Source organism: Lipotes vexillifer, unplaced genomic scaffold (genome assembly GCF_000442215.2).
Source record: "Lipotes vexillifer unplaced genomic scaffold, Lipotes_vexillifer_v1.1 scaffold496, whole genome shotgun sequence".
Taxonomy (NCBI): Eukaryota; Metazoa; Chordata; class Mammalia; order Artiodactyla; family Lipotidae; genus Lipotes; species Lipotes vexillifer.
In genome coordinates, this window is record NW_006786690.1 from 5,429,440 (window position 1) to 5,456,141 (window position 26,702).

Consider the following 26,702-nt stretch of genomic DNA (forward strand, 5'->3'; position numbering starts at 1 on the left):
AACACCCCCCCGCCACAAAAAGCCATATTCTATGACCCCACTTATATGAAATTTTCAGAAGAGGCAAACCAGAGACAGAAAGCAGACAGGTGCTTGTCAGTGGCTGGGGGGGGGGGGGGGGGGGAGGGGGAGGGTGCCTCTGGGGTGGAGGTGGGAAGCTAGGTCAGGTTGAGGAGGACTTCACCTTTCTTCAGGGTCCAGAACTCAGACCTTCTCCCTTCCCAGAGCCCCGTGCTTGCTTTGCTGCCTCTGCCCACGGCCATGATGGTGTGTCTTCCCTCCCTGGGACCTTCCCAGCTCCCAGCCTTCCTTGGGCAAAGCCCTCTGCTCTCCTCTCTGTCCCGGGTGCCTGCCTGGCAGGGGTCTCCAGAGACCCCTCTCTATCCACCCTCCACCCCTGTGAGACAAGAAGGATTCTTCCTTTGGCCTCTTGAAATGCAAGTGGTCTCCGTTTTGGCTCGGGCGTCTCTGCTGCTCTGGCCTCAGGCCCCCAGCTGGGTCAGCACAAGCCTGGGGTAAGGGAACCCTGAGGCCCCGCTCCACCTCCCTCTCACCAGGCCCCACCCCTGCCGGCTGTCCTGTTCCAGAGCCGAGAGGCCCTTTGAGGACTCCTGGGGCAGGTCTGCCTTCCACGCCACCTGTCTGTCTGTGGAGGCCTTTGTCCTGGCCGTCAGACACCGCTGAGTAGCCACACGGCTGCACAAACAACCAAGACCCGTGCACAGCCAGAGACAGATGCAAACACGCTCCGATTCACAGATACCCCGGGAACCAGACACAGGAACGCACTGCACACTCAGGCCAAGACCCCCGCCTCTAACTCTGACCAATACCGCAAGCGGAGAGACCTGCCATCCAGACGCTGTGCGCACACAGAGGAGGAGGGTGTTGTCAGGAAGAACAGGCTCCTCCAAAGCCCTCATGGGGCTGATAACGGCCTCCATTACCTCCTCCAGGGCACGCACATGACGCACACCCAGGAAAGAGCACAAGGAAGCCCCGCACCCTTAGAACTGAACCTGGCAGATAGGCCCATGCACCCACCCACACCCAGGCCACCATGGGTGCACACACGCATGCATTACATCAGCTTCCTGTGCGGGGGACACGAACTCAGCACCGCCCCAGCAGGGGGTGGCAGAGGCCCCTCTGGCCACCCCAGCAAAGCCTCACCCTCACCTTCTTCCCTCTTTTTTGGTTCACATGAACCCAGGTTGGCTGTGACCCTGAGAATCCTGGGAGACTCTACCTGTGGTTCCCCATCAGCGGGCCTTCCTCTCCTGCCCACCTTCCCCCCAGACATACACCTGCCATGTGGCCAGAGAAGCCTCTCCCTTGGCTGCCCCTTTGCTGCCCCTGGAGATGCTGTTCCTCAGGCCCCTCCCCAAACAGGACACCCCCCAAGCCCAGGCTCCAAGCAGCCCGGGGGTTCCCTTTCCTTTGCCACTTTTCCGGGAGACCTTGCCAAGTCCTGGTTTCTGCTTTGCCCTCCCAGCGAGGCTGGGGGCCAGCTGGTGTGAAGGGAGGGGAAACCTCGGAGTTCTCTACCCACCTCCTCACTTGGCAGAATCTCTGCCTGCCTGGGCCCTGGCACCCTGGCTCTGCCTCTGAGAGCCTGGCATCGCTGGGAGGCAGCTGCTGAGAGGTGCTTCTGGGGGCTCAGATGTCTTCTGCAGGGCAGACTGATGCTAGGTGGAGGGCAGCGAGGGGCTCCGGGCTTTGCTGTTCTCACTCGGTTGTTCACCCTGGGCTTGCCAGGGTGCTAGTTCTGAATCCAGGCCTGGCCCTGCCTCTTGCTGGCCGTGTGGCCCGGGGAAGTCATCTCCCCTCTCTGGGCCCATCTCCAGCTCTGGGAGGCAGCTTGGCCTGGCTAGGGAGTGTGAGGTGTGAGGTGGCAGCTCTGTGCCAATGAGGAAAGGAAGTTTGGCTCTGCTGGCCAGTGTGGGGCAAGAGGGGGCCCCTGGCTAAGGACTTCCGGCAGATGGAAAACTCTGGGTCCACACTAGGCCAAGCAGGGGTTGCCAGTCCAGGGATTTCCTAGGGCGACCACCCTGGGGTCAACAGAGGGGGACCTGAGGGCGGGGGGCTGCTGCTGTAGTTTACATCTGTGAGTATTTTTATGCCCCCATATGTGCTCTATTTTTAGGGCTGCAGACTTGTACTTGCAGGCAGTGACTCAGAGAGGAAGGAAGAAGCAGCAGAGGGGTGCTGGTGGGGAGACACCCCAAAACGGGGAGGTTCCGCTGGGATACCAGCCTTCCCCACTGGAAGAAAGGAGTCAAATCTGTGGTGCCCCTGCTGTGTGCTGGCACAATGGTAGGGCCCTCGTCTGCACACTCAGGAAGCACTTATTGAGTGTGTAGTGTGTCCCAGGGACAGTAATAGACACCGGTGAAACAGACATGAGCTGGGTGTGGCATCCTTCGGTCCCTGCCACAGCCCAGTGTGGTGCTACTGTGGCCATGTCTCAGATGAGGAGGTAAGGTTCAAAGAGGTCAAATGACCCGCCCACTCCTCTAGTAAATGCCTCTGCCAGCGTGGGGCCACCCTCCCTGGGGTCCCCTTTTGGAAGAAAGCCTGAGTTAAAAATCCAACTTTGCCACTGACAACTACACAACTTGGGACCCATTATTCCATCTCTCTGAGCCTCTATTTCTTTATCTGTAAAGTGGGGATCACCCACTCTATGTACCTGATGGGGTTGTTTTGAGGGTTAAGAAGATTAGTGTAGGCAAATACCCAGGGCAGTTTCCAGCTCATTGTGGCCATTTGTTGGGGACTCAGAGGAGATGGGCTGGGAGTTGTCAGGAATCCAGTTTCTGCTGTGTGACTTTGGATAAGTCACTCACTCTCTCTGTGCCTCATTTCCTTCTCCATAGAACAGGGATGATAAGCCCTTGTTTGCCTGCCTACCTGAGAGTATTTTTTGTGCAGATCAGACATGGTGGCTGGGAGCTGCTTTGAAAAACATAGAGCTGCACTCAGAGATATGAATGCGCAGAAGAAAAAACAAACACCAGAAAAATATGGAGAAAAATCTTAAAAAAGAAACTTCAAATATTTTATTACAGCAAGAAAAAATAAGCCTTTTATTCAATGGTTTAGGGGCAGTGGGAATTGTTTCCATAACCTCACATTTCCAAGGCAGTTGGCATTATTCTTGTCACCTGAGATGGGTAGTTTTCCCCCTTGGGGAGTCAGTGCCTGGCACATAGTAGGTGGTCGATAAATGGTCATGGTGGCTATGAGTGGAGTCACTACGAGTGGAAGGAGGAGTGAAGGTATTTCTGGTGGTGTGACCACTACAGCATGAAAGGTGGCAATCAGGACACTGGTTTGGCTTCACTGGAAGGTGTGTGTAGGGGTGAGTTGGAGCCAGTTTATTAAAGACCTTGAATGCCAGGCTGAAGAATTTTCCCTGCAAGCCAATGGGAAAAGCATTGGAGAGAGTGGCTGAGTCTTCTGTGGGCAGGCCTTGGGTAGGAATTAGCCTGGCCCAGTTCTCTGCCCTGCTCCTGCTATGTAAGTGTGGCTCCACTGCCCGTTTCCCTGGGTCTCATTTTCCCCCTATATGCAAAGAAGAGAGCTCCAGCATCTTCCATCCCAGGGACAGGAAAGAGGACCAAGGCACCAAGCAGGAAAGAAGGGGGCGATCATCTGTGCTGGAAATCAGGAGACCCATGTCCCCCTCTGCCCTCATCCCACTAGCTGTGTGATCTTGGGCAAGTCACCAGCCCCTTTGAGCCTCCCTTTCCATCTGTGCAATGGGTGGGTGCAGTTTCTGCCTTTGCAATGTGGCTCCAGTGAGGTGGAGCTGGTGACCGTGCTGTATGAGCCTCAGGTGTGTCGTATCTCTGGGGGAATCATGCTGTTTCTTGCAACTACATGTTCCCCAGGCTCCCTTGAAAATCTGGGGCTACTGCAATTTGCGGGGGACAGTGGGTGAAAAGAGACTCCTGAGCGGCCAGAGAGGCCGTGACCTTCAAGGCCACAGGAGCCACATGGCTGCCACAGCCAGGCTGTTGGGGGAGTGGACAGGTGAGGCATGTGGGTCCAGCCCTCTGCTCTGCTCCTGAGTTCTCCACCCCAAGTCTGCAAGAGAAAGGCACCCCCATCCCAGCTCAGAGGACAGCCCTTTCCAAGACCACACTCCTCTGAGTTGGGACTTCTGGGGGTGGGTGGAGGGTGACCTTGGGAATTTCTCTCTGCTTGCAAGCTCAGGGCCAGAACTGTTGGGGCAGCCCCAATTCCTCCGTTTCAAAAGTGGAACCCCTCATTGACCTGTGAGGGATTGCCAGAACAAGGCCCAGGCTGATGGCAGGCACGCCTCCCACCCTGGTGCCGCGTCCCGACCTTGAGGGTCCAGAGAGAGGCCATGGGGCTGAAGCTCTGTGTAGGTGAGCCCCAGCCTGGCCCCATTTACCACCTGCCTCGACCTGAGATGTGGGAGCTTTTCCAGGTGCATAGGCGTGCCCTTACGGTCCCTCTCCCAGGGCTTCAAGCCTCCGGAAACAGGACTGCACAGAGCCCCTGGGACAAAGCCCTCACCTGTCCCAGTCACTGGGCAGGGCCCAGGACCGCCCTAGCTGGAGAGGTGTGGCCCTCCGTGGTCTTCTGAGGGGCAGAGAAACATGGGACCTGTCCCCTGCCCTTGCTCCCAGCTGCACCACTGGGGTCTGCCCTGGGAGCTGGCTGGCTGGCTTAGCGATGGAGGAGCGTTCCTGGCATGGGAGAAGCAGAATGGAGGCTGAGTGATGGGGTGCAGGTGGGGGGCATTAACTGAGTACTTACAGTATGCTGGGCCCTGCGCTAAGCACTTTTCATGGATCTGTCTTATTTAATCCTCAGAACAACTGTCATTAGGCCCACTGAGGCTCAGAGAGGGTAAGCAGTCTGCTCAAGGTCACCCAGCTGGTGTGTGGCTGGAGCTGAGATTTGGATTAAGGGCTGTCTGACTCCATTTTTAACCACTTTGGTGTACTGCATGCAGAATGAGATGGGGAGGGGAGGGGGAGGGGGGCCTAGTTCTGGGCAGGGGTGGGGCTGGGGCTCAAACCCTGGGGCTGCCCCGCACCTGCAGGACCTGGCCCTGAACCTCCCAGCTCCCCCTCCCTCCCTTTTCCCTTCCCCAGGGCCCGTCAGTCCGTGGGGCTCAGCACCCAGGGCTGAGTTGGGGGAAGAGGAGGGAATGGGGAGATTTGTTTGCAGAGGTTCCCAGGGACGTACAATCCCACAGACCCTGGATTCTCCTGGCCCCCTCTGGCTGCATGAACTCCCAGCTCATGAAATCCTCAGCATCAGAGCTGGAGAGGAGTCCATGGAGATCAGCTGGTCCAACCCCCTCATTTTATAGATAATAATTATGATGATTACACCGATGGCAGCAATTCACAAAGGGCTTTCACATCTGGGTTGCCTCCGACGTGCGCCAGAACCCTTAGGGCTGGCAGGACTCGTTTTGCCGTTGTTATTCTCCTTACTTTGTGGCTGAGGAAACTAAGGTTCAGAGAGGTGAAGGGATGGGCCTCGGGGCACAAGCTGGACTCCAAACCCAGATCTTGCTTCGCCTGAGCCCACTGCACCATCCCATGTCCCCTGAGACTTAGAGCCCACGTGGTGTGGCTCCACGACTGCATCCTGCCTTAGGGACAGTGTGGGGGGTGTCTCTAGGGGGGCTGCTTCTGAGAGGTCTGTGTGGGCACGAGGCAGGTGTCAGGTGAAGCTCCGGGACTCCCAGTGATTCCTGCCTTCCTCCCCTGTCATGGGAATACACCACCCGCTCCCTGCCGAGAGTGTAGACTGGGGCAGAGCTGTTTCCTAGGGGCCTCTCCACCTGCCATGCCCATGGAGCCCAGGCTGCACCCCAAATCAGACTGAGAAGGCACCTTGGAGAGCCCTCATTTTACAGAGAAGGAAACAGGGTGCCAGAGGGGTAGGGACCTGCCCACAGTCGCACAGAGCCAGTGGCAGAGCTGGGCCTAGGACCTGGGTCTCCTGACTCAGTGTATGGCTGTGCTGGCACAAGTCCAGTAACAGTACTAAGGACAGCCCCCACTTATTGGGCACCTCCTGTGTGCCAGGGCTGAGCACTTTACACTGAATCCTAAGAACAGCCCTATAAGGTAAGTACTATTATTTTCATTACCATCCCCTTTTACAGATGAAGAAACTGAGGCTTTGAGAGGTTATGAAAATGGCCCAAAGTCATAAACCAGGAAGTGACAGACAGAGGTGAGAATTCAAACACAGGTCCACCTTACTCCAAACCCATGCTGATGTCAACCCCTGTATGTATTATGATAGGAATAAAATTTATTTTATCCTTCTTTTTGCTCATAGCCAACCTAGGACATCATACATTCATTCACTGACATTTATGGAGCGCCTTCTGTGCTGAGGAGACCAGGGGGCTGATCTGGAGTCAGAGGCCAGGGGTTGAGGGTCAGAGATTAGACAGTGAGGTAGGGCGTCTCCAAACACTCCTAGACTCTCTGACCCCGCCAAGGATGGCTGCCCTCCCCACTTCTGTCCCCAGCCTGGCCACAGACTGTGTGTTTGCAACCTCTTTCTCTGCCCTTCCTCTTGCCCACAGTGTCTGCTGTAGCCTGATTTACCCTTGTGAGAAATGTGGGCATGACTCAGCAGGGGCTTCTGGATTTTGTACACCACCAGGAAGACTGTACGGACAATAGCAATAGCAACCACCACCTTGCAAGCTCTTCGTGGGCACAAGGCACTGTGCTCAGTCCTCTGTGTGCATCACCTTGTTTGACGCTCACCATCACCTTGTGAGCCAAGAGCTGGTATACCTCCATTTTCCAGATGTGGGAACTGAGGCTTAGAGCCCCACAGCTCAGGACTGGGCTGGAACCCAGCTCTCTCCAGCTCTGAGGCCTGTGCACTTACCCCTGACTCACACTGCCCTGCTCTGTGTCCAGGCTCTGTGCCCAGGCTGTGTGTTTGTGCACTTAGAAGCCTGGTTCCTGGAAGGCAGGCTTCAGCCGAGCAGCAAATATTTGTTGAGCACCTACTGTGTGCCTTGGGGAAGTGTTTTGCAAGACTAAAGCTTGTGAGGATGGGGAGATAGCACCCAAGTCTTGAGGCAGAGGCTCTCAGGCTTCCAGGGGTGTCAGGGCAGGGCAGCGTGTGCTGTTTGAAGGGCTTTCTTCTTGCAGGAGTGTCCCTGAGAGTGACTCAGAGCTGAGTTACCTTAGGGGGTCTTCCCTGGCCCTTGGGCAAGCCACTTAGTCTCTCAAAAGGCCTCTGTTTCCTGGTCTGTGAACAGGGATGATAATAGCACGTAGTTTACAGGGTGGTCAGGAGGACTGAACCAACGAGAGTGCTTGGTACAGGGTCCCGGGGACTCATAGCTGCTCTTACTGAGCTGGGGTGCGTGTATGATGGAGGATGAGGTCTTGGGGCGGCAGGAGAGCTGGATCTGCGCTATTTGCAAGCCTCAGTTTCTCCATCCATCACGGCTGACACACAGCTCTTGTGTAATCTGCCTCAGGGGGCTGTTGTGGAGATCAGAGAGGTCCCAGGGCACGTAGGTGCACCTCCATGGTCTGCAAACCGAGGGGTCGGTTCCTGGGGGAGAGGGGACGGCGGAAACACGGTGGGCGGCGGCACAGGTGCCACCATTGTGGCGCGCAGGTGTGTCATTGTGGGCCGGGAGAGGCGCTGCAGTTCGCGCCGGGGATTAGGGAAAAGGCACGTTCGGGAGGCCGCCTTCGCTCAAGGAGGGGAGTGAGGAGTGCGGGGGGCGGGGGTAACCGGAGCGCGGCCGGGAATGCAGGGCGTTTCCTCGGGGCGCCCTCGGGTCCCAGCCCTCCCCAGAAGAGACGGCCGGGGCGCTGTCCCTGGTCCTGGAGCCCGCCCAGCCCTAGCCCTGCAGTTCCCGTGGTGACCAGCTGAGGGCACCCGGGACCGCGGCGGACTCCTCAGGCCCATTTCAGAACACACGTTTAAAGAGCGTTCTTTATTTTCATGTAGTGGTATTCCCGGATCATAAGCCTACCCCCACACACAATTTAAAAAACCAAACGACACACTGCCCTAAGAGAAGTAAAAGCCCTCACTTCCACAGATAAATAGTCTGGCACGATCACACCACAGGACCTAATGAAGTAACCAAATGCTTGCCCCTGTTTGTATATTTAAAAAATTTAGATTTAAGGGTAGAAAAATCTTATCGTGGTACCTGACTTCTAGTTCAGAATGGCTCCAGTAGTTACATCTTTTGAAGACTCAGTTTGTATAAAGCCATACTAAAAAATACTCATATGTAAACCAGAGTTAAGTTGTAGGATGGGATGAACAGGCCTTTCCCCCACGTGAATATCTGGGGGGATCTTTGATGCACAGCAGGTCTCCTTGGGTGGGATTCTCCCTGGCATAGCTTTCCTGGCCTCCACCCACTGAGTGACAGCGGTGACCCCCAGTAACTGCAGAGGACCAAAACCACCCTCGCGTATTTCCCTAATGCCCTTCAGGGGGCAGAGCTGTCCCCGTTGAGAACCATTGCCAAGGTGGGGGCCTTGGCTGGGTGAAGAGGGGTTCACAGCATCCATGACTGGCTGAGTGGGAGCGTGGCACCTTTAGGAACTGTCGGGGCATCCCATCCCTCATCTTACAGATGGACCAGTAGAGGCCCAAAGCAGGAAGAGATTGTGCTAGGAAACACAATGAGTGACCAGCTGAGCTAGGAGCCGCAACCCAGATCTCCTGCCCCCGGACAGGGCTCAGTCCGCCCAGCTGCCCCGGGTGGAGCTCTGGGCGTAACTAGTCTCCCTTCCAGTTCAACTTACCTGCTTCTGAAAATGGGCAGGGAGTGCCATGCCCTTAGCGGGGGCAGCCTATAATGTGTGAGAGGGTCTTGGCTTCCCCTCTCCTTGGGGATGTAGCAGTTGCACACCACTGGACCCCTACCTTTATTTCTTCCCAATAGTTGGCTGAGCGCTGTGTGTGTGTGTGTGATGTGTGTGCACACATGTGTCTGTGTGTATATTTTGTGTGAACATAATGTGATCTGTGTGGGCCTGTGATTTCTGTGTATGAATCTGTTGTCATTGGTGTGTATTCACATGTGTGTACAAACCCAGCCACAGTCAGTAGGTGAGCACTCACCGATTTGGGACCTGTGGGTGTGAGTTTGATTTGATCTTTGCATGCGTGTGTGCATGTGGGTTTGTAAGTGTGGGGCTGGTGTTCATGTGAGCACGTCTGCATGCATTTGACCTTGATATGATCGCTGTAGGCATTAGTTAGATGTCTCTGTGCACAGTACAAGGACAAGTGCATGGGTGACCTGGTGAAGTTTCTGTGCAGGTGCGCACACCGGTCCACTACAGACTCTACCCCTAGTTCCTGAAGAGTGTCAGACACACAGTAGGTTTCTGAATAGGCAGAGGTCTCAGGAACTCGTTGAATGGGATGGCAGTCTCAGAGTCAGGATGGCTGGTTCGTTAACTTCACTGGGCAGCCACTTGGGGAGAGGGTGTGAGCCAAGCCACACCCACTCCTCCCTCCTTTCCCAGGGCCTAGGGACCCTGCAGGAGACTCCTTTTCCAGGAGCTCAGGGTTTGCAGCATCTTGGGATTGGGTGGGTGTGGCTTGGCTAGAAAGGCCATGAGCTAAGGACAATGATGCTTCGAAGCTATGAAATTCTCATTTTTCCGTGATTCAGTCTCTAACCCAGCAAAGTAAAAGTGGGTGTTTTAACAGATGAGCAAGCTGAGGCCCAGAGAGGAAAACTGGTTAACACAGGAGGCTGCCTGGCCAGGCAGGAAGCCCGGGATTGCCCTGCCTCCTGCCCAGGATGCCCCCAGCAGATATCGTGGTTGGGAATGACAGTGGGGAGGGAGAACAGGGGAGGTTGCTGGGGACCCTAGCAAGAATTGACCCCACCAGCCCCATCTGGAGCCCAGGCCTGAGATCTTCCCAGGAGCCTCCTCCCTGTGCCCTTACATTTCCATGCTGAGGGTTGGGAAGTGGGAGCTGGAGGCAGGTGGGTGGAACTCCCAGAGTTCAACCCAGGGTGAACTTGGAAAGGGAGCTCTGCAACCCTCCACCTCTGCATCCTTCCCTCCTCCTTCACACAGTCTGGCACCTGTTTGAACAACTCTGGTGCAAATCTAGGAGGGCTAGAAGGGAGGCTTCCTCCTAGAGGGAGGGCCTGGACCCTGGAGGGCAGCCTGGCTCTGGTTTCTAGGGGAGAGGCTGCAGGGAAAGGAAGAAGGGAGCTCTGTCCCACCCCAAAGACGGCAGTGGCTTCCCATTGCCAGTCGGCAAGCACTGGTTCTGTGCTGCCTGGACAGTATTGAGCTCCCTGTCACAGTGGCCAGTGGAGGCTGGACGTCTGGGGACTGTTAAATACGATACAGCGAGGAAATGTCAGAGCCTGGCCTGGCACCTCCGCCCTTACTGCCCCACCTCTGTGTGTGTCTGTCTTGGAGGTTGTTTCATGTGCCCACACATAGAGCTGCCCCCTTCTTTCCAACAGCTGCATATACTGCATGGTGCACATGAACTTTGATCTATTTATCTGGATGGCTGTTAGTTTGTTTTGGAACTCTTACTAATAAATCTTTGCTAACTCAAAAAAAAAATGGTGATTTCATATAGTTCGGCCTAATACAAATGATGCTGCAGCAAGTGTTTTATTTAACAAACTCATGCGATTCAAATACTATTTTCAATGCTTTGTAAGTATTAAGTTAGTTAATCCTTGGCAAAACCCTTTGAAGTAGGTACTTTTATATTCATCATCAACCCTATTTTGCAGATGAAGAAATTGAGGCACAGAAAGATTAAGTGACTTGCCTAAGGTCACACAGCCGACAAGTGGGAGAGCTGGGATTTGAACCCTGAGAGGGTTCACAAGAATGAGGATATAAGCACTTGCCTTCCTGTCTTTTATCCTTGGCCATTCATCTTGAGACTCACCTGTGGTGACATAGAGGGTAAATTCTCAGAAGTGGTTTTGCAGGTTCAGAAGGTGCATTTAAATTCTGCTATTGCTGGCAGGCCGGGAGCTGGCCTGGGAGTGTCCTGAGCGTCGCTGGCTGAGGGACTCTGACACCCACACCCACCCCACCCCCAGCTCTTGCCAATGAGGCAGCTGCAGCTGGTCAGAGCCCAAGAGTCCGGAGCCCACACTGAGCTCTTTGTCTTTGGTGGGAACCCTGCAGCCCCCATGGCCCCTCTCAAGGGCCCACTGTCCCAGCACCAGCAGGGCCTCCCGGGGGCCAGGCCTGGCTGGGAAACTTGGCACATCAGAGGCCTCTTGGCCACCCTGCCAAGTGGACATGCAGAGCCCACTCAGGAATTATTCCTACAGAAAAGAGAGCGGCGAGGCTGAGGGAGATGTCCAGGTGGGTGCGTCACCCTGGATGGGGCTGGAGTCCTGGGTCGCAGCCCTGAAACTGTGTGCACCCCTTATGGCCCAGGCCCAGTTCCTGGTCCTTGCCTCCACCCCAGCTCTCTGGGCGCCCCGGCTGCTGCTACCACTTAGGAAGGAAAGACTTCCTCCCTCTTTGGGCCAATCTCAGTGCTCCTAGGGTTTGCCCCTCGGGAGCCCTACCAGACTGCCCTGTGAGGAGTGGGCTTCCCACACTGCCCCGGAATCTGCCACCCTGCCCGGAGCAGAAGGGGCCCAGCCCTGGCTCCAGAGCACCCTGCCAAGAGAGAGCCAGATCCTCCTCTGAGAACCAAACCAAGGGAGTGGTTCTAGGGCTGAGAAAATCATGCTGGCCCTGCCCAGGCTCTGAACTCTGCAAGGGGCTCTTGAGGGCTCCTCCACCCACCAGAATGTGTGGAGAGGAGAAGGGGTCCAGGGTGGGGCAGAAAGAGGGGCTGGGGGTGGGTGGAAGTCCACCAAGACAGGAATATTTGCTGTGAGCCAAGGTCTCAGTTTCTTCACATCTGAAATTAGGAGACTGCTGTGCCCCTATCCCTCACCTGGGTGAGGCAAACTGTGGAGCCTGGTACCCAGACCAGCCATTTCCCAGGGGAAGATGGAGCTCACCGAGCCCTGGCTCAGGGCCCAGGTGGAACAGCTCCTGAGAGGCTTCTGAAGAATCCCTGCCACCCTATCATTGTGCCCTTGGGTGTCCCTTCTCCCTCGTCCCCCCACTGCATCTGTTCCCTGCAGTCCCTCTAAACAGAAAACCCCAGGTTTCTATGAGGGCCTCCCTGGGTGCAGGGGGTGGGGGCAGAGTGGGTGTTCTGGGAGGGGTGGGTGAGTCCTGGGGGCAGGAGCAGTGTCCCCTGTCTCCTGACACACCTTTACTTGGGGCAGGAGAGACTGTGAGTTCTGGGTGAGTTGGGTGCAGAGGAGGGCCTCAGAGTGTTTGTTGAGTGAATGTATGAACGGCTCCAGAACCTCGAGCCCAGTTTCCTTCCGTAGGGAAGGTTGCTGAGGAACCCAGGATGGATGATTTTCAAGAAGAGGGTGCGGCATCTCCATTCCCCCTCTTCCTCTTCACCTGGGCAAAGAAGGGCTCCTGGGAGTGGGGGATGAGAGTGGGCAATTCCTTCCTTCACTCTTTCAAGAGCAGAGCTTCTGACCCACAGTGCGGTACTCTCCTAGCTGGCACTTATTTAGCATTTACTGTGTCAGGCCTGGGCAGAGCGCTCCACACACATTAACTCACCACAAGGGCTCCGCGGGATTCGTCCTATTTTACAGATGAGAAATTCGAGGTACAGTGCAGACCATTTTGACCCTGGATTCCAAATTCTGGACCCGGCTCACTATGAGCTTCCCCTTCGTGATGACAGGGGGACAAATCCGCCGACAGAACCGGAAGGCTCTAGCGGAGGATGGAAGAGGGTGTCGCCTCCAGAAGGAGGGTCTGCAGCCCGGTACGCCCTGGTCTGGGGGTGGAGGGTTGGCCTTGTCCTAACCTCTCCCCGACCCCCGCTACAGCCGAGGCCCCGCCCGGCCCTCCCACCTCCCCGCCCCGAGGTCCCAGCTCGGAAAATCCAGCAAATCCCCTGCCCCCGGCCCGAGGGCGGCGCGAACAAGCGGCCCTTTCTGCGCGCGGCTGCCGACAGCTGGACCGCAGCCCGCGGGGGCGCGGACAATCCCGGGGCTTGTGGCCGGGGGCGGGGCGGCCCGGGTTGCCAAGGTGACCCGGGCGCGGGGAGGCGGCTCCGGCTCGGCGCGGGCAGGACGGGTGGCGCGGGCGGAGGCAGTACCATGAGCGGCCGGAAGCGCAGCTTCACCTTCGGGGCCTACGGAGGGTAGGTGCGCCGGGCGGGGGCGCTCGTGCGCGCTCTGGGGTGCGCGGGGAACGGGGCGGGGGGGACGCGCGCGCCCGCGGGTGTCTGCCTTGGTTTCTGTAGTTGTGAATTTGTGCTTAGGTGTGAGGTGAACGGTTTGATGTCAGTACGTAACTCGTAGGGTTGGGAAGTCTGCGTGTGCATATGTGTGTGTTCCGATTGGGTGCCCATGTGCACGCATGGGGACGCGAGTGGCCGCGGGCATTTCTGTGTTTGTGCCTAAGTGTGTGACAGTGTTTATGTGTATGACTGTGTGTGGACCGGCAGGTGGGCCTGTGTGTGTGCACTCCTGGGTGCACGTATAGGTCGTGGGGGTGGGAAAAGGCAGGTCAAGGGGAGGCCCTGCAGGGACCCTGACTTGGTCTCTGAAGCTGCTGGGCCCCAGCAGTGAGGCTTTGGAGGAAGGGAACCTAGAAGCCATTAGGAGGCCCCCGCCCACCTCCACCCCTGGGTACCTCACTGCCCCTATTTCAGGCTGCCTGGCTCTCAGGAACCCCCTCCTCCCAGGGCTGCTGGCTGCCTGTACCTGGAGACCTGTGAGGCGGGGGGAGTCAGAGTGGTGTCTGGTCCATCTTGGGGTCACTGTTCCTCCTGACCCCAAGTGCCCACCCCAGAGGAGTGCAGAGGTGGGCTGGGAGGAGCCTTGCCTTAGGCAGAGGTTTGGTAAATTGGAAGGAAGACTGGGTAGACAGACTGGCCAGAACCCCTTCCCTGGCTGGCCAAGTAGTTGCATAACCTTCACCAGGTCCTGCCTCCCTGTGGTCAGAGGGACACACGGGACCCACCTTTTGGGTGCAGAGCATTTGGGGATCACACATGTAACGCTGCAGAATATGTGCTCTTTGATCTGAGGGGATTGTGTCCAAGGTACATCCCCTCTCTGGACACCCAACCTCCAAGGGGACCCCGCAGAGGGGCTGGGTGGGGTGGGAGACAAGAGGGCTGCCCTCCCTGCCTGGGGCCCTGCTAGCCATCAGGTGATGGGCCTGGGTTGAGCCCTGAGCCTCCCGGTCAGCTGACACCGAGAGGCAGCCGGGCAGTGGGGCTGCATTCTGTTGTGTGACCTTGGGCGAGTCCTGGCCTCTCTGGCCTCACTTTCCCCAACTGCAGAGTCCACGTTAGCTGATCCCTGGGAGACCCCAGCCCTGCCTTGCCAGAAGATGTCTCCTTAGCTGGCGGAGTCCGGTTTGGGGCCCCTTTCCCATTCTCCTCTGGCCTCTGACCAGGAGGCAGGAGTTGTTTGTTGTCCCAACAGCTGCTGAGCCCCTCGGCCCCCAGCTGGGCTGGAGGGTGGAGCCCTCCCCTATCCCAAGGTGCCCTCAGAGGGCAATGGGGGGAGCCTCTGGGAGGGGGCACTGTCTATACACCCTCTCTAATGCCGGACCTGGAGGGAGTGGGGGAGACGAGGCCAGCGGGTGGCCCCTGAGCTCTGGGGGCTTGAGGTCTTCCTCTGGTTCTGCTCTGGGTTGGGGGTGGGTAAGGAGAGGAAGCCCCTCATGGGTCTCCTGCTCCCAGATTCCCAGGCGTCCCCTGGGTGGATGTGAGTGAGCTCCAGCTCCGGGATCGAGGCAGGCCACTGGGGATGTAGAGGCGGGTGTTCCTCCTGCCCACCTTTACAAGCACCCACACCCTTCAGTCCTGTCTGGAAACACTCTAAGTTGGCTCCAGCCACAGCCCTACATCCTTGCTCTGATCCCAAACTGCTGTAGTCACTGTCCCACCCCACTTGTTCCAGGACATCCCATGCTGAACCCCACCCCTGCTGCCACCCCATAGCCTGGTCCTGGGCCCCTGCTCCCCTGTCCCCAGTCCTGTGTCTCTTCCTTCCTTCTCCACAACTTCACGTGTCCCGAAACTGACATTAGGGCCCCTGCAGCCTATGGGGGATGGTGACAGTGCCTCAGGCAGCTTAGAAACAATACCTCCTCCAGGCCCCTCTGCAAGGGTGGTGGTGAGTTAGGATTGGCCTGATGTGCTGGGCGAGGCCTGGTAAGAGGGTCTGCCCCCCTCACCTGCTGTCCCTCTTGCTGTGTTTCAGGGTGGACAAGTCCTTCACCCCTCACTGGAGTGCGTGGTGAGTACTGAGGGGCTCTCGGGAGGGGCTGGGCTGCTTGGCTGAACTTTAGAGACACTCCCAAACCATTACTGCCCCCTGTAATGCCAGACCAGACCCCACCCACCCTCCACCCATCCTCTGTAGGCCTTGGAGTGGGCAGACCCTCTTACCAGCTCTGTCCCATCACCACAGTTCTTTCTAGAGCTCTGTCTTGGAGTCAGGCAAATCAGGTTAAATCTCAGCTCTGCCATTGCCTGTGTGACCTTCAGCAATTCACTCACCTCTCTGAACTTCAGTGCTCTCATCTGTGAAATGGGGATTAAAATGCCTGTTTAACAGAGCGAAAGCTGTACCAAAAAAAAAAAAAAAAAAAAAAAAAAAAAAAAAAAAAAAAAAAAAAAAAAAAAAAAAAAAAAAAAGCAAAACAGGGCCTGGCATATTGTAGGCCCCCAGTGAAAGGGTTTCCTTCCTTTTCTCTATTCTTTCCCGTCTCATGGTGGCTCCTGGCCACTGACTCCCAAACCCTCTACTTCCACTCCATACAGAGCCTTCAGGACGCCCTCCTCCAGCCCATTTCCTGTGTCTGAGGCTGCCTCTCTCTGGAGGAGGAAGTGTCTGCAGCTTCCCCAACACTGTGAGCAGTGGGTGGAGGTGCAGCCTCACCTCGGGATTCACACCCCCCAGCCCGATGCCCCAGCAGGCGGGTGCCTCCCGGCTTCCCTGGCACCGGCATCACTTGGGTCCGGCTGGCTGCTTCTGCTGCCACTTTAACTCTAGCAGGAGAGCCCCCAACTGCTCTGGCTTCTGCTTTCTGCCCCTGCTGAGGGCTTCCTGGGGTCCCCAGGCCCTGCAGTGCCCCCCAGCTGCTGGATGACTCCTATCTGGCACCATTGCCTTACCTGCTGCCAAGAGCTCCCTAGGAAGCCACACCTGGGGCGGGAAGCAAACGGGGTGCCCAGGCTGAGCTCCAGGGCCTGCCCTTTTATTTTCCTTTGATGCTCTCTGTGCCACCTGGAGCCAGTTACTCTCCCTCTCTGGGTTTTATCTCCTGCTGCTGTGCCTCTACTACATGCAAAGCCAGTTTGAGTCTCTACTGTGTGCAAGGCCATATGCCAAGCCCAGAGCAGGGGCAGGGCGAGGAGAGATACAGATGGAGGTGAGAAAAATGCCTTTTCTTTCAAGGAGTTCAATAATAGTATCCCAACAACTGCCATTTGTCAAGAACCTGCTGTGCACTGGGTACTGTTAGGTGCTTGAATTGCATCATCTCACGTAATCTTTCCCACATCTCTGAGTCAGGGACTATTAGCCTTAACTACAGATGAGAAGAATGGTGCATGGAAGGGGTAAGTGACTTGCCCAGGTTCACACAGCTAGTCAGTGGCAGAGCTGGGATTTGAATCTTGATCTTCCAGGCTCTGTGCAGAACCCAGAGTCTCACTCACTCCGTCCCAGGGCCTCCAGGCCACAGGGAAGATCTGACAGATGCACCTGAGGGAAGACTTGAAGATGGAGGAGTGACTCAGAAAGCCCACTCTAGGGAGCCTTGAATGAAGAGTCAAAGAGACGAGGGTCTAGGACTAATAGTAACTAACCACTGTGTGACTTTGGGCAAGTCCCTTCCCCTCTCTGGGCCTCAGTTGACACATTTACCAAATAAGATTCTGGGATGACCAGGACTTGCCCATCACCCACAATGCCTTGCCCCACGCCCTCCTTGCTGGAGCTGCTGTCCTTGGTGCTAGCCCCTAGGCCCTCTCTTCCCTGATCCCCAAGCCAACTGCTTAGCCCCCAGCCTGTGCCTGGCATCTAGTTAGTGCCCTGTAAGTGGGTGGTCACTTTGACTATCAGTTATGATCTTCTGGCATTCAAGGCCTGTCTCCACCTCACCTTCCAGTCTGGGACTCACTTCTCCCATGCCCCGCATTTCCCATCAATGGGAATATGGTCCCCATGAGCACCACCTCCAGGCTTTTGCTCACATTGTCCCCTCCCCTTGACCTGCCCTCCCCTCCCATTTCCACAAGCCCTCGCCACACCTGCAGCCCATCTTTATCGCCATTTGTTGAGTGTTTGCTTTCCTGATCCCCACACCTCCTCTTTTTCTCCTCGAATGCCGTTTCTGCTGCTTACCATGCTTGTAGAGCACACAGTAGAGCTTACTCCTAGTGCAGTGGAAAGGCCATGGCCTTTGGAGTCTGACAGACATTGATTTGAATCTGCCTCTGTCACATACTAGTGGTGTGACCTTGGGCAGGTCACTTCCCCTCTCTGAGCCCCATTTGGTGCTCAATAGTATTTAATGAATTCGATCTTTCAGCGAGTTGACCTCAGTTGAGTTGAACGTATCCACATAAGAGTGTGGCGTGAGGCAGGGTCTGAGGTCCTTGAAAGCAGGGGTTGCTTAAGTTACTTTTGACTTAGGCCCACTTTCTAGCATGAGTCCCATAAGAGCTGGGCTGTACTCTTCTCATCTCTCCATCCTCCACACAGTCTTGCCCAGCTGCCCTAAACCCAGTAAATGCTTAATGAATATTTGTGGGATTGAATTGAATGTGTCCAGAGAGTGGAAGAGGTGAAACCTTGTCAGGTAGACTGAGAGGAGGTGTGGTTTTCACTGCGGGGTTTTTTTTGTTTGTTTGTTTTTTTGTGGTACGCGGGCCTTTCACTGTTGCAGCCTCTCCTGTTGCGGAGCACAGGCTCTGGACGCGCAGGCTCAGCGGCCATGGCTCACGGGCCCAGCCGCTCTGTGGCATGTGGGATCTTCCCGGACCGGGGCACGAACCCGTGTCCCCTGCATCTGCAGGCGGACTCTCAACCACTGCGCCACCAGGGAAGCCCTCATCCCGTACTTTTAAAAAGGATTAAGAGGTAGGGGCTTGGATCAAGGGAGCAGTGAGGCCTGGTAGAGGCCAGACGTGATCATGGCTGGATTCCCCTACCCCCTGCCTCTTATCAGCAGATTATCTACAGTGAAGGAACACAGAACAAGTGTGCAAATGCCGAGGAATGAGGCCCAGTGGGGGGATTAGGAGCCAGTGGGACAGTGGGTGACTCTGGTTCCGCAGCCCTAATGGACATTACGGTGGATTCAAATGGTGGCGGGGGGAGGGAGGTGGAACAGTGTCAGAGTGGGAGAATGGCTAGGTGGAGTTGTGCAGGGAAGGCGGGTTCTGGAAATACCCTGGGAAGAGGAGATTCAGCTTTGACCTTAAAGCTGGGACCCTGGGAGGAGGAGCAGGACCTGGCAAGGACTCAGTGCCAGTGCCTGCTGGGCATTTTACTGTGGTGACCTCATTAAGTCATGATGACAGTCCTGAAAGTTGGCCTTAGTGTCCCCTTTATAGAGGCCAAAACCAAGACTGGGAACGTTGAAGACTCTGGCCCAAAGTCGCACAGCTGGCGAAGGCTGGATTTGAATCCAGCTTTTCCTCCTGCCAGGGAAGGGTCCTTGGCCAGAGACAAGGAAGCCACAGGAACGAGAAAAATCCCGGTTACGCAGTGAGAGAGGAGGAGGAGGAGAGTGGGGTAATCCCGGAACACCTGCAAAGCAGAGGCCACTGCCCAGCCCCCTGTGTCCCACTGGGAGGGCCTACCTGGTCGCTGAGATGTTTCCCCGTGACAGTAATGGCACCAGTTGCTCCCATATACGAAACATTTCCCAGGTCTCAGGCCCTGGGCTGAGGACTTCATTTAAATTATTTCATTCCATCCTCATACCAGCTTTACAAAGCAGAGACTATTGCTATCTGTCTCCCATTTTACAGATGAGGAAACTGAGGCTCAGAGAGGGAACCTGGCTGGCCCAGGGGAACACAGTCAGTGAGTGGTGAACAAGACTGGCAGCAGGGTCTGCCTGAACCTGTACCTTTAGCCCCAGCTCTCCTGGAGGCTGCCCGTGCCGAGTGGGGGTCTTGGGTGGGCAGCCCCTGTCCTCAGGTGGTTCCTTTCTGTAATCACTGAGCTGGAGGCCCTGGGGGGCGGAGGGAGCCTGTGTGCTGTTGCAGGAAGCACGAGGCTGGCCTCATTAGTGGTTCTGAAATGCCAGGCGGGCACAGCCTGCTGGGCCTCCTCATCTATTATGCATCTGGTGGGCAGGACCCCGGTGGGCAGCTGGCAGAGCACAGGACAGGGGAGCTAGCTACCACTTCTTGAGCCCACACCTGCCACCACACCTCTGAGCAGGGATCCCTCAAGGCGAATGCCAGGGCAGCTCCTGCCTCATTCCCCTGGCCCAGCCTGGGTGAGGGGGTTCCACGGGGGAGAGGAGCATGGATGCTGCTCCCCAGCTCATTAGTCTGCCTGTCTCAGCAGCTGCTTCTGAGAGAGGCTGGGACCTTGATTGAGCTGAGAGTCATTTGGGACTAGGGTGGGCAGAGGCAGGCTGATATAGAGTCTTAGGTGCACAGGCTCCTGGCTGCACAGCACCTCGGAGTGATGGTAGTCTTGGTCATTTATTCATCATTCATTCAGCTATAAGGAACTACCGAACACCTACTGTAAGCCAGACACAGTTCTAGGGACTGCAGATTCAGCGAAAAATGAGACAGGCGCAGTCCCTATCTTCAGAGAGATTGATTTGGTCAGTTCTTCACCTCTTTGAACCTCAATTTCCTCATGTGTAAAACAGGGAGTAGGGGAGACAGTCTATAAATAGACGCCCCCCCAAAATACCAAAAAGACAAACTCTGATGGTTGTGCTGAATTTTAAAGCAAGAGTACATGCTAACAAGAGCTGATCCTTACTTGGAGCTTAGCCAGCATGCTGGCTGTGTTCCAAAGCCCTTTCCATATATTGATGAATTTAATCCTCACAACCCCATGAGGCAGGTACTGTCATTACTCCTGGTTTAGGGCTGAGGAAACTGAGGCATAGAGAGGCCAAGTAACTTATTCAAGGTCTCTTGGCCAGGCTGAGATTTGAACACAAGCAGCTGGGCTCCAGCTTGTACATCACCCTGTACTGTGAAGCTGTGGGGTGATGGAGTCATGGAAGGCTTTTCCGAGGAGGTGGCATTTGAACCAAAAGCTGAAGAATGAGAAGAGCCACTTGAGAAAGCAGCAGATGCAGAGGCCCTGAGGCAGGAGTGAGTTTGGTGTGTCCTCAGAACAGGAAGGAGGCTGGTGTGGCTGAAGAGGTGTGGGAGAGTGAAGCCAGGGGTGGATTCAGAAAGGGGGAAGGGGCCAGACTGAGAGTCTTGCAGGCAGAGTAGGAGTCTGGCTACAACATCAGTGACTGACATGCAGAACCACTGACTCTCAGACTCTTGGCTTCGTGAAATCTTAGAATCAGAGAATTTGGGCCTCCTAGAATCTTTGGAGATGGAAGAAATGTTTGAGGCACCCTCCTATGGCCTCCCACTAAACAAGGAACCCTCCCTTGGTTCACAACCCCTTTGAATATCGGAGGAAGACTGTGGGGGCCCCCTTAGGAAATCGTACCTTTATTTTCAGTGGCTTTGTAGACCTCCTGAAGCTCATCGTCCCTGGTTGAGACCATCATGACCTCTTGGCAGCACCTTGACTAGCCTTTGTCGCTCACTCCTAGTGATAAGACGCTCACTACCCTCGAAGTACCCCATTCCATTCCTGAGCAACTCAGATGGATTTCAAAATTCTTCCTGACTTCAAACCAGCTGCCTGAGCCTAGATGCACCTTCTGGGTGTCCCATCCCTGACAGTGGCCCTTTAGTGAGACAAGGATGGGGATTTTGTATCCCCAGCTCCACTCTTTCTTGTCTAAACAGTCACTCATCCTAGCCCACCCTCCTTTACATCCTCTATTTAGCTCAGCTTGTGCAGGCCTTGAAGCCCCCTTAGTTGTCCCTGTCTGCCTTCCTAGGGCCAGACAATGCCCACTCCTGGGGAAGCCCACTTCTTGGGCAGGGGGGACACCTAGGAGAGACTCCAGACCAGAGAGGCCCCCTCTTCCAGGAAAGAGCCCTCCCTAACTTAAGGAGATAAGAGAAAGTCTCCTTCAGATGGGTTTTGGTCCTGGGTCTGCCGCTATGTTTCTGTGTGACCTTGGGAAGTGAATCCCCATCTTTGGGCAGTTTCCCCATGCCCACCTTCGGCACAGTCAAGAGGCAGAGATGGGGGACTTCCTTGGCAGTCCAGTGGTTAAGACTCCATGCTTCCACTTCAGGGAGCATGGGTTCGATCCCTGGTCAGGGAACTAAGATCCTGCATGATGCGAGGTGTGGTCAAAAAAAAGGAGGCAGAGATGGTCCTGGAGGGCACTTGCAGCTCTAAGTTTCCCAGTCTGGTTGGCCCTGCTTGCCTCTACATCCCAGCAACACTCAGGCTTAGGTCCCTTTGTTTGGGAGATGCAAAGATGGGGGTTCTGTTTTCAGGCAGATCTGAGTCCAGATACCAACTTCAACTTTTCTTACTTGCTGTGTGGCCTTGCCCAAGCTACTTTTGCCTCTCTGAACCTCAGATTGCTCATGACAATAAGAACCAGGCTCCGTACCCCACAGGGGGGCTTAGAATGAAATAAGTTCATTGTGTGCACTCAGTGGATGTTTTCCCTCTCTCTGATCATTTGTATTTTGAGAGAAAAGACACATTAAACCAAAGAGAGACTCATTAAAATTTTAGTGCTAGAATTTTAGGCCCTGTGGAGGTGGCTTATTTGAGAAGTGATTAAGGAGGGGACCTTTCTGATATCCCTAAATCCCATAAAGACTTTCCTCTGCTCAGGGTCTCTCCCAAGACAGTCATTCCTTCATTTAGCAAATTAATTTAACAAATATTTAATGTGGGAATGCCCTCCAAGGGCCAACCAAACCCCATGCTGGACACTGGGGACATGGCGATGGAGATGACAGACAAGGCCACTCCCCTCGTGGAGTTCAAGGGCAGGGGGGAGAATAAGGAAAGAGAGGGTTCTAAGGGGGAGTGATACGTGTTGATGGGGCAGATGTGGGGAGTTCTGAGAGCTCAGAGAAGGACTCCTCTCCCCTACCTGGGAATCAGGGGAGGCTTCCTGGAGGAGGTGACCCAGAAGCTGAAACTCAAAAAACAAGTTGAAATGGGCCAAGTGGCAGTGTGTCTGTGCGTGTGTGGTGTGGGAGGGAGGGCCAGTGCCAAGAGAGTGTTCCAGGAAGAGGAGGTGGCAGGTCAGCAACGTGGAGGGGAAAAGCGTTTGGTGGCATGTGCTGGGCACAGGATGGAACTGGACCTGGCAACAGAAAGTGGGAGAGGCAGCCACCAGCTCATGTCCCTGTTAGCCCCACTGGGACTTCCTGTGGGTGCCCTAGAGGGTCTGAACCCCCAAGCCACGATGGGGCAGAGGCCTGCCAGGGCTGCCTGTCACCCACTGTAAGATGGGCACTCCCCACTGTAAGAGCTGCCCTGCTCTGTGCTGTCAGTCTGGGGCTGTGTACAGTGGAGGATAACTTCTCTGGGTCTTATAGATTAAAGACCATAAAAGCACCTATCCTGAAGATTGTTGTGGGGATTAAGTGAGAAATGTATGCCAAGGTCCAAAACCAAAGTGATGCCAGCGATCGTGGTCACTGCCATGTCATCCTTACAAGCTGGTCCTTGCAGTGGGGGCAGAATCGCTCAGTGTGTGGACTCTGCCCTCTGGAAGTTCACTGCCTGCCGGGAGGCAAGACCTGCCCACACGTGAGCATGCTCCCAGCTGTGGGCACTGACCTTGACACTGGCCCTGAGAATGCTGTCTTTGGAGCCAGCCAGGTCTGCACTGAGTCCTGGCTGGGTGACCTTGGGCAGTGCCTCCCTGGCTGAGCCATGGTTTCTTCCTTTGTGCAGCGGGGTTATTAGTTGTCACCACCTCAGGGTGAGTGAGAGGAGTGAGGAGGTGCTTTTAAAGGGCCAGCGCAGCCTAACAGTGCAGCTCTTTCAGAGCATGGGAAGCCCCGGTAACCTGCAGAAACAGCACTCTCACTCTCTGAGGCTCATTTTCCTATCTATAAAACGGGAAGGTTAGTTACAAAACACTGACGTGCTGGAGTTCTAGTGGAGTCTGATAGTCCCTAATCTTGACCTGGTCTGACTGATTGCTGTGTGACCCTGGGCTAGAGACTTAACCTCTCTGAACCTCAGTTTCCACACCTGTAAACAGGGACAATATTCACCTCACAGGATCCTTTCAAGGATTCGTTAGCCATTTGCTTGTTTTATTTTTTTAATTTTTTTTAATTTTTATTTTTTTGGCGGTACATGGGCCTCTCACTGTTGTGGCCTCTCCCGTTGCGGAGCACAGGCTCCGGACGCGCAGGCCCAGCGGCCATGGCTCACGGGCCCAGCCGCTCCGCGGCACGTGGGATCTTCCCGGACCGGGGCACGAACCCGCATCCCCTGCATCGGCAGGCAGACTCCCAACCACTGCGCCACCAGGGAAGCCCCGCTTGTTTTATTTTTCAATAAATTTGTTTATTTTATTTATTTATTTTTGGCTGCATTGGATCTTTGTTGCTGCCCGCAGGCTTTCTCTAGTTGTGGCGAGCGGGGGCTGCTCTTCGTTGCGGTGGCTTCTCTTGTTGTGGAGCACGGGCTCTAGGCACGCAGGCTTCAGTAGTTGTGACACGCAGGCTCAGTAGTTTTGGCTCGCGGGCTCTAGAGTGCGGGCTCAGTAGTTGTGGCGCATGGGCTTAGTTGCTCCGTGGCATATGGGATCTTCCCGGACCAGGGCTCGAACCCTTGTCCCCTGCCTTGGCAGGCAGATTCTTAACCACTGCGTCACCAGAGAAGTCCCTCGTTAGCCATTTGTTCATTCAACAAATACTTATCAAGTCCCTGCCACGTGTCGTCTAAGAATTGGGGATACAGCGGCGAACCTGAGGCGCCTGGTGTGTGGCCTCATGCAGGTCACCTTCCAATGCAGGAGACAGATGCAAAACAAACTAACAGGCAAATAAGGTGAATTCACATGGGTAGTGGGTAGTGAGTGACAGGGTGGCTGGGGAGGGCATACCCTTTGCTAAGGGTATCGGGGAGGGCCTCTCAAGGCCTGAATGGGAAGGAACTGACTGTGGGAAGAAGGGTGATCCAGGCAGAGGGCAGAGTGTAGAGGCCTTGGGGCAGGAACAAGATTCCTTCCCTTCCCCAAGTCTGGAACATTCCAGATCATCTCCTGGCAGCAGGTGGAAGGTGGCTGAGTAGGCAGGGGGGTTGGAGGCCCATCCTCTCTCAGAAGAACTGCTGCTCACGAGGCAGGCCTGGGGGAGGGGGGTGGGCACTGTGGGCAGGCATGCAAGACCAGGCTTGGGTTGGGCCTCCGGTGAGATGGGGCGTGTGGCAGAAGGCGGAGCCTCTGAGCCCGCAGGGGTCGGGCCGACTGCAGGGGTGGGGCCGACTGCAGGGCACAGGCAGGAGGCCAGCCTGGCCACCACCTGGCTGATCCCCCTGCACAGAAGTATTCTGGGGTCTGGTGCAGAGACCCGGGGCCTATTTCAGGAGGGGTTTGGGGGAGGGGAGCAAAGGAACTTAGGCTGGCTTTCTCTCTCTCTGCAGCCAACCTGGGCCTGAGTACCAGTCATAGCGTGCTCCGGCCTTTCCCAGATCTGGCCCACCCACGGGCTAGAGGTTCTTTGAGATGCCCCTATACACACGCACATTTTCCCTGTGCACACTCCTAGACTTGACTCTCGTCCAGGCCACTTTGTCACGAGCATACAGCTATATACACATTCACTCATGTAGCACATCGTAATCGGGCATCGACTGTGTGCCAGGCCCCCCAACAGATCGGGTCCACACCTGCAGAAGCTCTGTGATCTGATAATCACACTGTGACAAGTGCAAACCCGGGACAGGCTTCTTGGAAAGCTGGTCAGGGTAGGGGCAACCTGACCCAGTCTGAGGAGGGGGCTCCAGAAAGACTGTATAAGAGTGTAGCATGGGGCTTCCCTGGTGGCGCAGTGGTTGAGAGTCGGTCTGCCGATGCAGGGGACGCGGGTTTGAGCCCTGGTCTGGGAGGATCCCACGTGCCACGGAGCGACTAGGCCCGTGAGCCACAACTACTGAGCCTGCGCGTCTGGAGCCTCTGCTCCGCAACAAGAGAGGCCGCGATAGTGAGAGGCCTGCGCATCACGATGAAGAGTGGCCCCCGCTCGCCACAACTGGAGAAAGCCCTCGCACAGAAACGGGGACCCAACACAGCCAAAAATAATTAATTAATTAATTAATTAAAAATGAATATCTGCTTATAAAAAAATGAGAGTGTAGCATGTAGGTGTGATGGGGGATGACGGGGGAGGGTGGAACAGGTGGAGGGTACGGTGTGTGCAAAGGCTGGGAGGTGGGACAGACGCTCAGGGCCTCGTGGGCCACGTGAGGCAGTCGAATCTCCATCCTGCACGTGGCGGGAAGCCACGGGGGCTTTTAGGCAGGTGGATGACGTGATAGACACAAACATGCTCGCCTACAAACCCACGCACGCCCCAGACACGAGCGCGTTCTCTCCCACCCACACTTCACGTTCCTGCCAGGCCTCCCACCTACATCCTCACCCACGGAGTTGCACACACCCTGTCGCACCAGCAGGCAGCACTGCCGAAAACCCCGTGCCGGCTCCCAGCAAAAGTGTCAGACATTCGCCCCAGCTGCTTGCTGATTTTGTGGAGCAGCGCCCTCTGATCCAGCCCTTTGCACACTCCACATTTGCACAGGTGTGTACGTGCCCCCTCCCAACCACCCCCACAGTGTGCAGGATCATAACCCTCCCCTGCACATGGAAGGTGGCTCCTAGCTTGGGCAGTACTTTCATACGCGTTATCTCACTGAATTCTCCCAGCAGCCCTGCGTGGAGGAATTATCAACACCATTTTACAGCTGAGGAAACTGAGGCTCAGAGAGGTGAAGTGACTCTCCCCAGGCCACACAGCTAGAGCTTGACCAAGTCAGGATTTGAACTCAAGTCCATCTGGCTTCTAGATCTGTCCATTGGTCCAGCCAGACTCAGGAGCACGCATCTGTGCTCCTCCCCTCTCCAGGCTCTCACTGAGAAAGCGGCAAGGAACTTAAAACGCCAGTTTCTTCTAGAAACACGTTGATCAACTTCGAAAGTTATTTAGAGCCCCAGTGCATGCCCATCCGCCTGGCGACCTTAAGGCCTTGGGGGGTGGTTCCAGGGGTGGGGCTGGGCACCTGCCAGCCTGCCAGCCTGGGACAGCTTGGGCTGGGACCTGACTCCAGGAGCAGAGCCTTCATTTATTTGCATTTGCAAATGAGGCAGACAACCTTGTCCCCGCACAGGCTGACCCCGGCTGGCCTGGCTCCCAGGACCTGACGGCTGAGGTCCCAGGGTGTAGCCCCGAGCCCAGCAGCCTGGATTGCTTCTCTCCTGCCTTCTCTCCTCCCTGCCCCTCAGAGCAGAGTGCCTTGTGTCGGA

The 26,702-nt window shown here is 55.8% G+C and overlaps 1 protein-coding gene across 4 annotated transcripts in view; it reads left to right on the forward strand.

Annotated features, from left to right (window-relative positions):
• RAP1GAP (RAP1 GTPase activating protein) overlaps nucleotides 1-26,702 on the forward strand; it is a 67,226-nt gene that overhangs the window by 2,014 nt on the left and 38,510 nt on the right. For 2 of the 4 annotated variants that reach the window (XM_007459214.1, XM_007459213.1), the window contains one exon: nucleotides 15,323-15,358. The exons of 1 other annotated variant lie outside the window; for it this stretch is intronic. Coding sequence is in view for 1 of the 3 variants with exons in the window: in XM_007459212.1 (XP_007459274.1) it covers nucleotides 13,202-13,245; nucleotides 15,323-15,358 (80 nt within the window). In the remaining 2 variants the exon portion in view is untranslated. Of the gene's footprint in view, nucleotides 1-13,169; nucleotides 13,246-15,322; nucleotides 15,359-26,702 lie in introns of those variants that run through there. One more of the 4 variants, XM_007459212.1, reaches the window with a different exon arrangement.